Raw genomic sequence first — 12,678 nt, forward strand, 5'->3', positions numbered from 1 at the left:
TTCTGCAAGAAAGTTTTAAAATTTATTAGCAGCTGTACCAGTTGAAATTAATGTGGTTTCTTTTTCTTCTTTCTTCTTTTTTTTAATAAGTGACTTTTCTATTTTTAATCTGTTTTCTCCAAAGCTTAGATCAACTCTCATAGTAACAATTTCTCCTTCAAGGATAATTAACAGTATAGAAGTAAGGCAGCTGTGGGAGTCTGCAGTATGAAGCAAGATAGCAAACTTTTCTGGCATTTAGCCAAGTGTGTCATTTGGGCGTTCTGTATTAGAGATACCTGTCACAGAGTTGATCATATTTGTACCTTTATCCTTCTTCCTTCCATATCCTGTTATCAGGTACTACTCTTTCTTGCTAATGTCTCTTACATGTATTTCCTTTTCCTTTACCATCACTACCATTCTGATTAGGCCAGATCTGGTCTCCCCAGTGACTCACAGTTCAACCCGAACCTTGTGTCTGTTACTACCATTCTCCTGCCACTTTAGGCAATCCCAAAGTCTTATACTCAGAATTCTCTTTAGGACTCAACTCAAACCCACTGCTTTAATGACGTCTCTTAGTTTTTGCTGTTGTGAGTTATGTATATCAGGAGAACTCAGACCTTTTGATTTCATAGATTACTAAATTATAGGAAAATTGAGGGAGGGGCCTGGAGAGAGACAGAATCATTAGTGGATAACTTATTTTGCCAATTAAGATGAGAAAAAAACCCTGTTAAGATCCACTTTTATTAAAGAAAAGACAGTCTGACATCAAAGTAAGAAGGAAAACCTTGGAAGAATAAAAGAACAGTCTGAAATTTTATAAGGAAAGTTTACTCCATTAATCTAATAGGTTAATTTTAATCCTTGCCCTTAAACCTTTTTAGTCATATGTTGCAATAATAAGTAGTTATTTGCATGTGGCTGTTTCTCTGAATAGGCTATAAATCTGAATTTTAGATTTCAATTTTTCATACCCTGTGACACTAGCAAAATGCCTTGCCTAGAGTAGTTCCATAAGTGTTGAGTAGAAGCAAATTAATAGAAATAGCTAAATTTAGAAACTTATCCTCTGGGATTCAGATTTATTGCTTGGGCTTAGTTAGAGTGTTTGACTTTTAGACTGACTTTTATTTTTTTTTTTTTGAGATTTTTAAAATTTTTATTTTTTTAAGATTTATTTATTTTTGGCTGCGTTGGGTCTTTTCGTTGCTGTGAGCAGGGGCTACTCTTCATTATAGTGCACGGCTTCTCATTGTGGTGGCTTCTCTTGTTGCAGAGTACGGGCTCTAGGCACGCGGGCTTTAGTAGTTTCGGCATGCGGGCTCAGTAGTTGTGGCGCATGGGCTTAGTTGCTCTGGGGCATGTTGGATCTTTCTGGACCAGGGCTCGAACCCGTGTCCCGTGCATTGGCAGGTGGATTCTTAAGCACTGTGCCACCAGGGAAGTCCCAGGACTGACTTCTTTTAGAATCTAAACCTATGGCTCCCCTGCTGTAGGTTTTATGGACTAAATTGAACAAAAGGAATAGATACTGGACTTCCCTGGTGGTGCAGTGGTTAAGAATCCGCCTTCCAATGCAGGGGACATGGGTTCGATTCCTGGTCCGGGAAGATCCCACGTGCCGTGGAGCACCTAAGCCCGTGCACCACAACTACTGAAGCCTGTGCCCCTAGAACCCGTGCTCCGCAACAAGAGAAGCTGCCGCAATGAGAAGCCCATGCGCTGCAACGAAGAGTAGCCCCCGCTCGCTACAACTAGAGAAGGCCCATGCGCAGCGAGACCCAACGCGACCAAAAATTTAAAAAAATTTAAATTAAAAAAAAAAAAAAGGAATAGATACTGTTTCCTTTGGAGTATAGCAGCATCTGGGACTTTTAAAAATGGAAGCATCTACATGTAGTCACATCTAGCTTTCGGCAGCTGATAGACAAATAACTGATTAACACTTTTTATCTAGGGGTCTGATATAGAGATGGTGAATTCTGAACATGGTGCAGCCAATGACAGCTGTGAGCTCACCCCAGAATGTTCATCTTTATCACAAGAGGAGCTACAAGTATTGCAGTTAGAGCAGGGAGGTAAGTTTAAAGAAGTCTGATTTTTCTTTTTTTTTTAATAGGATATGTGAGCAACATTACGAATCTTGCCTTCTTTCTAGGTGGGCAGCCTGTCTGGCTAGTCTAAATCATCAGGTCACACTGAAAGACTAGAATTTTCGTGTGGATTAGGTGGGCAGGCCTAAAGAACCCAGTGGCACCAAATTGCCCAGGGGATTTGTTTGTTTGTAGCTATAGTACATACTTGGGCCTCCATATGACTCTTTGATACTGCTAGTGTAAACAGTGACTAAATATTTTTAACCTTGATTAAGACTAGTGATATACAAAATTATTTATTCACACGAAGGATTTACTAAACTCTTCTCCAGTTACCACACTTCAGAGTACCTTTGGTTGTAGGTGGTAAATGGCATTTAACTACTGTATTGCATTGATGTTATATATTCTTCTGTGGGATTTGATGCCCATATTAATTATATAGAGGATTAAGAAACCCAAATAATACATCTTCATATTTAAAAATTACTTCTTAAATTTTCTTTTAAAAATTGCATTAAAATGTAAACAGAACATTTCTCCATCAGGAGAATAAAGTGCATGTGTCAAGGCCAGAAATATAAAGGATTATAAATGTTAATCTTGTTTTCAGCTTATGTGTTGATTGCTATTCTCATTTGAACAGTGATTCTCATCTTTGATGGGTCAGAGATCTCTTTGAGAATCTGAAAGCTGTGGATAGTCTCTCCCAAGAAATGCATATATTTAGATACGTAAAAAAAAATTTACATACTTCCTCAGGCGTCCTTGGACCCAAGTCCACCTTCGTTGCGGAGTCTTATCTCCAAATTAATATTCTGTTAGGAGCTATATAACACACACAAGTGATGTTTGGGTGTTTTTCCCTTTGTTATTTTGGAGGGGTTAAATTACATGAGAAATACACATTTATGATAGAAAAACAAATGATGAGCAAAAAAAAATCAAAGCCATCTATAATTCTTTTTATCTGGAGGTAACATTATACCAACAATGCATATACTTTGCTATGCATAAAACCTGATGCTTATTGTATACCGTTTTAATATTTTCAGCTTCTATTAGCATTTTATAGCCTTTTTCATTAAAAATATGACATTATAAACTCTAATTTGTACATTGTTTTTTGAGAGTTTCTTATAAAATATATCTGCATCTGCTATGGTGACATTATCTTGTTTTTCTGTGTTCTTTTGAGGCCTTGTTTTTTATAGTCTATTTTTTATTGTAAAGATTTGTAATTTGAAGCCATAGTTTTGATTCTTGTGTTACTAGGCATTGACAGTCATTAGAATAGTGGTACGTTTAAGAATTATGAATAAACTAAGAATTCAGGAAATGTTCCGTCAATTATCTGAGAGTCAATTATCTGAGAATCAGTTTTCCATATTAACAGGTTTTTACAAACACCTTGGCTTAAGTACTTTGGAATTGTAATGTAGAGATTGTTTATTTAGGGATTATGGTTTTTAGTAGATTTTTAAATGAGTTCAGTTCAGTACCTAAAATTATCCCCTGACAATTTCAAATAGTTATATTTGAAATACAGAGATCTTTTTAGTAACAATAGAGTGACTGTTATAATTACATGTGGCATTTCATTAGATCCACTTTAAAAATTAGGAATAGATTTTATCTGCCTATATTATAATATATGCAGACAAAAAAAGTCAATGAAGTGTAATTAAATTGATCTTTGCTTTATGTCAGAGAGCAGCCAGAATGGCACAGTGTTAATGGGAGGAACTACTTATCCAGCTTTGGAGGAAATGAAGTCAGCACTTGAGGTAACCTTGTGTTTTACTATGTGGATATATGATAAACAGTATTTATTAGAGAATACTAATTAAAGCTTCCATTTCTATTTGTGCGTTCTGTTCCTATTTGAATTATAAATATCTTTTGTTGAAAAATTTGGGATTCTGCAGGTTGGTCAGTTTTAAGATTAAAGTTAGCTTCCATTTAACTCCTAATTAAGTGAGCTATCTTTTAATTTAGAACAGCGATTTCTTGGTAATGTGTTAAAGATCTATTCATTTCACCTCTAATATTTTCTTTGGAAATATGTTGCTTTCTTGAATTATATTGAGAAATTAAGGCTTCATATCTAAAATGAAGGTTAGTTTTAAAATTTGAGAACAAACTTTGTCCTTTGGCATTTTACTTGACTTCCAGATAAAACTAGATAGCTGGATGATCTTTACATTACATAACTTTTGAAGTTTATCAGGAAAATTTAATCAGTCTTTTATGGGCTCCCTGACCACAGAGTTATGCCCAAATAAACCTGTAGAACTGGTGAGAAACAGATCCTCTCCTTTTTGTGGACATTGGGTTGGAAAGGTGGGTTTGTTTCTCAGCTTCTGCAGCCCACGAATGAATGGTAGACAGCAGTTTGATTTAATTCTGAAAGGGAGAGTTGCCAATAGGTTTGATGGTATTTTCAGACTGAAAGATAAGCCTACTATTTGTTTTTGTTTTTGTTTTTGGGCTGTGCCACACGGCTTGTGAGATCCTAGTTCCCTGACCAGGGATTGAACCTGAGCCCCTGGCAGTGAACGTGCAGAGACCTAACCACTGGACTGCCAGGGAATTCCCTAGGATGAACCTACTATTGCGTAATCCTTTCCTGTTGGGCAGGACTTATTTTAAACCCAATCACCATACTACTTAAGTACCATTATATACTTTGAACTGCCTAGAAAATATAAGGCCCATAAATAATTGTTGAATTTGTCTCTAAAATTATTATTCTTCAGGGAGAGGAAGAAAAGTTACCTGATGACAATCTCTATTTTGGAACTGTCAGTGATGATTCTGATATTGTTACACTTGAGCCACCTAAGTTAGAAGAAACTGGGAATCAAGAAGAAACAATAATTGTTAAAGAAGCAGAGAGTCCAGAAGACTTTAACATGGGCTCTTCCTCTAGCAGCCAGTACACGTTTTGTCAGCCAGAAACTGGTAAGAACTACATAACGGATACGCTGATAGGAGACTTAGGACTCTTGTGACCACATTTTATATAATGGCTTGTTTTCTGACCCTGAATTTCAAGTTTTGAATATGTTTGGGTAAAACTTGTGAAAATTTTTTGTAAAATCTACTCTTATATCTAGTGTTTTCCTAGAGCACAGTAGTCCAATAAATACCATCTTTTATCATTGAAAGAAGAGAAAAAATAGCTTCAAGGAGATTTGTTAATGTCTCAAACACTCCAAAATGCATTTGACAATTTTTAGGTCTTTAGGAGTGGGAGATTGAGCCATTATACCTAAAAAAGTAGGACAGTGTTAATAAGATTTTTGGTTACAGTGGTGCAAATTTTATATTATAGAAATAGTAAAAGAAACTTTTTATTGAAGCCTTCCAGATCCATTTAATTATTAGTCAACAAACATTTATTGTGTGCCACCATGTGCCAAACAGGGTTTAAGGAACTGGCAAAACAGCAGCATCCTAAAGCCCCTGAACTTTGAATCTTTCACTTTAGATTGAGTTATGAGAATGTACCTATTGTAAGTCACATTCTTAATGCAGTGAATGCCTATTGTTCAGACAGAATCATTTGGAGGTAAAATGTGAGTTACTGAGCTAATTCCCTCTACAATTCTTTGGCTCAGTTTTAGGGACATATATAACATCTTTCAGGGTAATATAAATATTTAGACACAAAGTGACAGAAAATCTAAGAAAGAAATCTATAATTAACCCACGGTTTTTAACCCCCAATTGTAATTTAGGGTGAATTATGTGAGAGATACCTGGGACATTGCTAGTGATAATAAGAGTTTCTTAATTTGATGCAAAAACAGGAACGTGTAGTATTTATTTCAGATCATTTTCTTAGATTTTACCATCCTTTGTTTAATTTGCCAGAATCAGACAGTGGAATTTTTCTTACTCTAATTTAAGCTAATAAAATTCAAGTAGAGGTTAAACCAGAAGCTGGTTTAATTTAAAAATATTTGTGGGCCAGAATGTGTAGTCAAATTGAAGACAGGAGCATTGCAGAAGAGTCCAAGCAGACATTTAAGAAATGAGGCCACACACTGTTGATTTTTTTTCCAGGAACTTCAGTACTTCAGAGCACATTAATCTAGTTTTTAATTTCCTTTCTGAACTTGGACTTCTTGGGAATTTTACAGATTCAGTTAAGCAGAGTATTTTTTTAGGTGTATTTTTATCCATTGCTGTCCCTTCCAAGGGAATTAATTATTTCAATAAAGAAAATGTTAAAAAATAATCAAAAATGATTTTGGGCTATGTTGAAAATAGTATATATACATCAATTATCAAGTTTTTGTTCTCTTCCCTTAGCCCGTATTTTTCTTGGTTGGTTAATTTCCTGCTACCTATTTCTTCTTTTTTTTTTTTTTCCTTTCCCTTTCTTCTCCATCTTTATAGGATTTCAACTTCATTTTTTTCTTTTTATAAATTAGATTCTATGGCAATAGTCTTTTTGTTGATTTAAGAACATTTTCCACTCCCTCCATATGACCCTCTCCTCCCCTAAGGAACCAGAGTTTGTAGCTGTAGAAAAGTTTGTATTGTATATATATATATATATATATATATATATATATATTTTATTTTATTTTTTGTATATATGTTTTTTAAAAAGGCATGATTATTAGATTTTGATGGAGTACAAGTGATAATGTTAAGTGATAATTAAAACAAGTGTTTTTCAATTCTCTTTTTCCTTTTTATTCTTTATAATAAAGCTTTATACATCTTTTTTCCTGTTTATTCACAAAAGAAAGGTGGTGGGAGAAGCTGTGGAAGATTCCTGAATGCATAAGGGGATGGGATGATCAGCTGAAACACCATGTTCCTAGCCAACTCGCTTTCCAAGGTGGTGTGACTAAATCTGATCAGCTTTTCTAGAGCTGAGTGTGCCTAGTCACATTTACAATTTACTTAGTGCTTTGACGATATCTGTTGTAATCTGTGATACTCTGAACAGGTGTTCAAAAATTGATCTTGTAATAAAGCTGGCTAAGCTTATTGCATGCCTTTGCATTGCTTGCATCTTGGACTGTGTGCCAAATTATGCTTTAAAAGAAGTTTAAAAATCAAAATATTTCAGCTATCATACGTATGGGTTAAAAAAGATGGAAGCATTAGATAAGGATGCGAATTTGTTCATGTGGGTTAGGCTGGTTTGTTTACTTAGACTGTATAATGAAGGCAATAAGTTAATGTAGAATTGAAAATTTAAGAAATTTTGACAAATGGTTTGTTTTTATATTTACCCATCTTAATAATGTCAGAAAGTCTGACTTAAGTACTCCAACTATCATCATGAATGCCTTTGTATTATGTAATGCTTTGTTTAAGTCTTCCTTTCTTTCTCTTTTTCCAAGAAATGTAACCTCACAGCTGAGGCGACGACATCTTGGAAAAACTAGTGATCAAGAATAACCAGATAAACATGATGGGCATAAGGGTTATGACCAAAAGATCTCTCAGTGGCATCTATATCACTAAATATTAGGAATATTCATTCATTCAGTAGTGCCTTCTGTCTTTGTGTTTGTTGTTGTAAGTGTGAAAGTTAACTGAATTCTCTATGATGCATCTTTTAGAAGTATTGTCTAACCTAAGTCACCAGCTTTGCTGTGGCATGGATACCCTGTCTTCTGAAGAACTGTTCTGCTTTTTCGAAGCATGAATATTTGTTGTTTTGGAGCTCTTTGTATCAAATTCATGTTCACATTTTATCCTTACTTTTAGTGCTTTTTTTTTTCTTCTTCTCTCTGGCCTATGGAAATTATTACTGAGTCATCTAATCTTCTGTGTCAGCATATAGTTTATTGATATATGGAACAATGTTAAGAAATTATACACTTGAAAAAGCTGAAGATGGTTTTTTCCAATGAATATGCTTCTAGTCCTTGAGATTTCTTGTGGAATTTTTTTTCCAATTTGTTGTTCTTTATTATTCTTTTCATAAAGGAGCAGCACAAGACTAGTCCTTAAATATCGGAGATAGCTGTTGTGTCACTTCCTCATGCTGACATATTTACTAGAGGGTAAAATTAATAACCTTCTAGTAAGAGTGGCAGTCGAAGGGAAGGGCTCATCTGACTTCTGGAAACCTGTGTTAAACTGTAGTGCTTTGAACCTTGATTTTGGGCCCATAGGATGGAAACAAAACTAGGGACTAGTACACTCAAGGAAACTTTTGGTAGTTGTTGTCTTTTTTAAGTCTCAGGAACTGCTTATATACTTCCCTCTGTTCCTTAAACAGTTGAGCTTAAATTACCTCTATTTGAAATTAAATGAAGAGATAGAGGGTTTTTTTTTTTCCCCTTCTAGAAATAGTATTTGTTTGTGGCTCTAATAGCAGTGAAATTTAATAGGCTATGAGAATGATTGTTCTAATGGTGTAAACTATAAGGGAAGTTAAAAAAAACAAACAAACAACCAAAACCAGACCCTCAAAGGCACAGAGTATAGTTAACAGTTTCTTATGTATCGCAGTTGAAATCTTTGGCTTTATGTTGATAAACTTGAAAACTTGAGTTTTTGTTTCTATCGTGTTGTTTTTGTTCTTGGCTGTCGTATGTAAAAAGGCATGTAGGGATGGCATTCTAAATCATATTTACTGGGAAGGCTTTTCTAAAATATTTAATATTTATCTACATTTTTCTTTTTAAAATAGTATTTTCATCTCAGCCTAGCGATGACGAATCAAGTAGTGATGAAACCAGTCATCAGCCCAGTCCGGCCTTTAGACGACGCCGTGCTAGGAAGAAGACTGTTTCTAGTTCAGAATCTGAAGAAAGGTTACTTGCTGAACAAGAAACTGAACCTTATAAGGAGCCGTGTAAACGTCAGTTCAATAGTGGTCTCAATAAATGTGTTATACTTGCTTTGGTGATTGCAATCAGCATGGGATTTGGACATTTCTATGGTAAGTATTTGAAAATTTGTTGTATATAAACTGGTGGTGAAGAGAGAGGAATTCTGGGATCTGTTTTCAGTGTCTTCCTTAAAATATATGACCTTGGAAAGCTTGTACGTGTTTGAGCCTTGGTTTGCTCATGTGGAAACTGGGGATGGTGTTGCCTCACAAAGCTGTTTGTTTGCACTGAAATGAGTCAGTATTTAAGAAATGTAAGGATTGCTCATATATATATTTATTTAAAGAAAATATTGGAAGATTAAAAATCTGAAATGCTTACGAGGCAAATCATTTTAATTTAGAATCACAGTTAAACTAGCTTTAACTGTGACTTTATTAGGAGGATTATTTAAATTCCACTTGAAATAGTTACACATGAAATGTCACAATAATAGGTGCTCATTATTTCTACTTTTGGGTTTCATGAAAGCATTATATTTTGTGACCGTTGTTACTTCCATGATTCACATGACTTAAGAATTCATTTGTTTTATACTTTGCTCACTATTATCCTTATTAGTGTTTATTTACATTGATTAATAATTTTCTTAATGCAAAGCCTTTAAAAGTATCCTGGGTGAAAAGAGGAAGGAATTCCATGTGGTGTTATTTTTCTTTTGGGAGCCTAACCGTTGAGTCTTATTTAAGGTATATATTTGTACAAAGATAAGACTGAGAACTGAACATTCATTCTTTTTGCTTTATTAGAATTTTGAAAAAGACACTTTAAACAAATGTCTTAGATCTTGTCAACTTCACAAATTTCAGTTTGCCTTGTATTAACTACTTTTAGGATTTTTGCCTACATAATCCACAGTTTAGCTTTCTGGGTAAATCTGGTTTTGCTAGTTCCTTCCAACAATGTGTTCCTTAAGGTTGAAGAATTATATGTTCCCTTTGTTGATTTGTGGAAAAGATATATTATTCAGTATAGTGTAATGTTAGAAGAAACTTAGTGAAGACAATCAATTCTTGTTTAAAGTCAGAGTCAGTAAAATGTGTTCCTTCTTGTATTTAACTTTATATTAATAAAATAAGTATTTAGACTCCTGGTGGATGTCTGCTTGAATTTAATACTGGGATCCTGTAATTTGTATCCTCCCTTGAAGTTTGTTGTAATGAGATTTGACTTGAAATATATACTTAACTTGTTTATTATCTAGCTGGAGCAAATATATGAATATGTTTTTTTGAGCATGGTTTTTTCCCCTTGCAGGTAAACATGGAGGTAACAAAGGAGAAGGTCTTACTTTAATCTTCTTTTCTTACTAAAAAAAAAAATTGGACAGTGATTTAATGTTAATCCACATTGCATTAAAACCCTACAAATTGCATGACCTTTAAATATTTTGTAGGAAGATCAATGTAGGAGTGCTTTCAAAGTTGAGAAATTATTGCCCTGTTATTTAAGAATTTTGGTTACTTGTAAAATTTACTTTATTAATTATATTTAATAAATATTTTCCTGTAGTATTTCAAATTAGCTTTTTAGAATAGGAACAGCCTTCATAATAATAGGTCCATATAGTAATATGATTGGCTCAGGGAACATAAAAAAACTTAACCTGAATGATAGCTTTTCAAGGTCACTTTTAAAGGACATCACATTTTTTTTTCTTAATTGTGGCACCGATCTCAATACTTTTAGAGCTCTTTTGAGTTGATTTTAGAGCCAGCTTGAATTTCCCAGGCACTGTGAAGTCAGTCATTGCACTCCATAAACAGTCATTTGCTTTATAACCATTTAACAAGAACTACTAAGTTAATCACTCAGAACATTCACCAACCTTGGTGATATAAATTTGGAGTGTCAGATCTATCTTGGAAGGAAGAGAGAACTAGAAGGACTGAGGATAGTAAAAGAATGTACTATAGGTATTTGGCACTGCTTCAGGTCCTGAAAGTGCTTACAAACATTTAAAAAAAAATCTTGATGAAGCACCTATCTTATTCTTTCTTTTACCTGTAGACTATCCATATTCTAAATCAACCGCGGAGTTCAGTTGATTTGGTTTCCTCATGGAGTTGCTTTAAGTATAGGCTGTACTGCTTTTCAGCAGACAGTATAACAATATAACTAGGTGCTAAGTTATGAAGCACAGACAAGAATCATAGCTCAAACTATGACACTGAGTCACCCTAGAGATGGTAGGATTTAAGTTGGGTCTGGACTTACACTAGGTGGAAGGAAAGTAGAACATTCTAGCAGTGGAGAACCTGATAATCTGGAAGTAAACTTGCTAGGTTTGGGAGCACTGGAAAAACTGGCAGGATTATAGCAGAATAGATATTTAGAGATAATGGAAAATAGGTTGGAATATGTGGGATGCTATTAATTGTAAAACATCTTGGAATCCAGGTAGGAGAGTTTGATTTATAGAGTGAACTGAGAGCAGTAATTTTAGAGGAAAAGTGCAGGAAGATAAATAGTGTGGGAAAAATTAGAACAGTTAACTAGAAGGTTTTGTAATTCAGGTATTCAGTGATCAGGACCTTGACAGTTCTCGTGATGGTGGGGATGGAGAGAAGGTTGGTGAAATACGGGACACTGAAGTAACAATGGAAAACAGAACTTTGAGCCTGGATGCTTGAGATATTGGTGGTTTACTTTTTAAATTCCAAGAAGTGTGTTAGCTGCTTTACTTTTGGTGTTGGGGGAGTTAGAGGGGAAGAGTTTTGCTAGATGAGAGAGTTAATAGATGGTGAGCACAGTTCGGTTTGTTTTTACCCAACTTTATTTTAGAATAAATTAGGGCAGTTGCTGAAGTTCAGTTTTTTGTTTCTGTTTTTTAAATGAAGACACCCCCAAAATTGTGCCTAGCAGGCAGCTGGATATATTGGCTGCAAGCTCTGGTGAGATTGAGACTCTTCACCTGTAGAAGAGAAGTCTTAACAGCAGTGGTAGCAAAAACTGACAGTGGGTTAATGTGATTAAGGTAGGCAGATTTGTGGATATAACCAGAAGGCCTTACACCCTGGGTTGTAACACTTCATAGTTAGGCAGTTGAAGATGTAGAGGGGAAAAAAAACCTAATTGTTTGTGAGATTGATTGATAAAGGGCACATTGATAGTCATCAAACATATGCTATGTAATGGTACTGCAAACTCAGATCTCAACACATAGTTTTAAGTTATTTTCCAGTGGCCAAAGGAATTCATTCTGTTAGCAGTTTGCAAAAAAGAAGTTTTCAACTGCCTTGGGAACTATAGATAAATTTATTTCGATATTTCAAAAAATCTGAGATTCTTTTGAGTAATATTGAAACAAATTTGCCATGCAAATTTGTGATTTTTTTTTTTTTTTTTGAGAAGTGAATTCTAACAATATCATAGCTGTTAACTGGTAACAGTTGTCTGTAATTTGGCAGAAGTTTTCTCTTTAGTGGTTTTCAAGATGTACTGAAGAAATAAGTTAATTTTTCAGAAATCAATTAACTATTAATTATACTCTTTCATTACAAAATTCTGTGATGTCTTTTACATGATGGTATGCCACTCAGTAGATGTAATATTATGGTTGCCAAATGCATTTTGCCTTCTTCTTGATCTAGTGTTGTTTTTTTCTCGTGCATGAAGCATGTAGCAGCATGTGATCAGCATGTCTTGGCAAATTAACATTTTGATTTTTAGGGTGAAAATATAGAGCATCCTGGTTAATTTACGATTTCTTTATTACTGGG

The 12,678-nt window shown here is 34.5% G+C and overlaps 1 protein-coding gene across 3 annotated transcripts in view; it reads left to right on the forward strand.

Annotated features, from left to right (window-relative positions):
• Positions 1-12,678, forward strand: part of CCPG1 (cell cycle progression 1) — a 38,375-nt gene that overhangs the window by 16,815 nt on the left and 8,882 nt on the right. For 2 of the 3 annotated variants that reach the window (XM_059913241.1, XM_059913242.1), the window contains exons 3-7: positions 1,946-2,066; positions 3,795-3,871; positions 4,844-5,048; positions 6,847-6,942; positions 8,755-9,006. In XM_059913241.1, coding sequence (XP_059769224.1) covers positions 1,946-2,066; positions 3,795-3,871; positions 4,844-5,048; positions 6,847-6,942; positions 8,755-9,006 — 751 coding nt within the window. The remainder of the gene's footprint in view (positions 1-1,945; positions 2,067-3,794; positions 3,872-4,843; positions 5,049-6,846; positions 6,943-8,754; positions 9,007-12,678) is intronic. The other variant, XM_059913244.1, reaches the window with a different exon arrangement.

Source organism: Balaenoptera ricei, chromosome 2 (assembly GCF_028023285.1).
Source record: "Balaenoptera ricei isolate mBalRic1 chromosome 2, mBalRic1.hap2, whole genome shotgun sequence".
Taxonomy (NCBI): domain Eukaryota; kingdom Metazoa; phylum Chordata; class Mammalia; order Artiodactyla; family Balaenopteridae; genus Balaenoptera; species Balaenoptera ricei.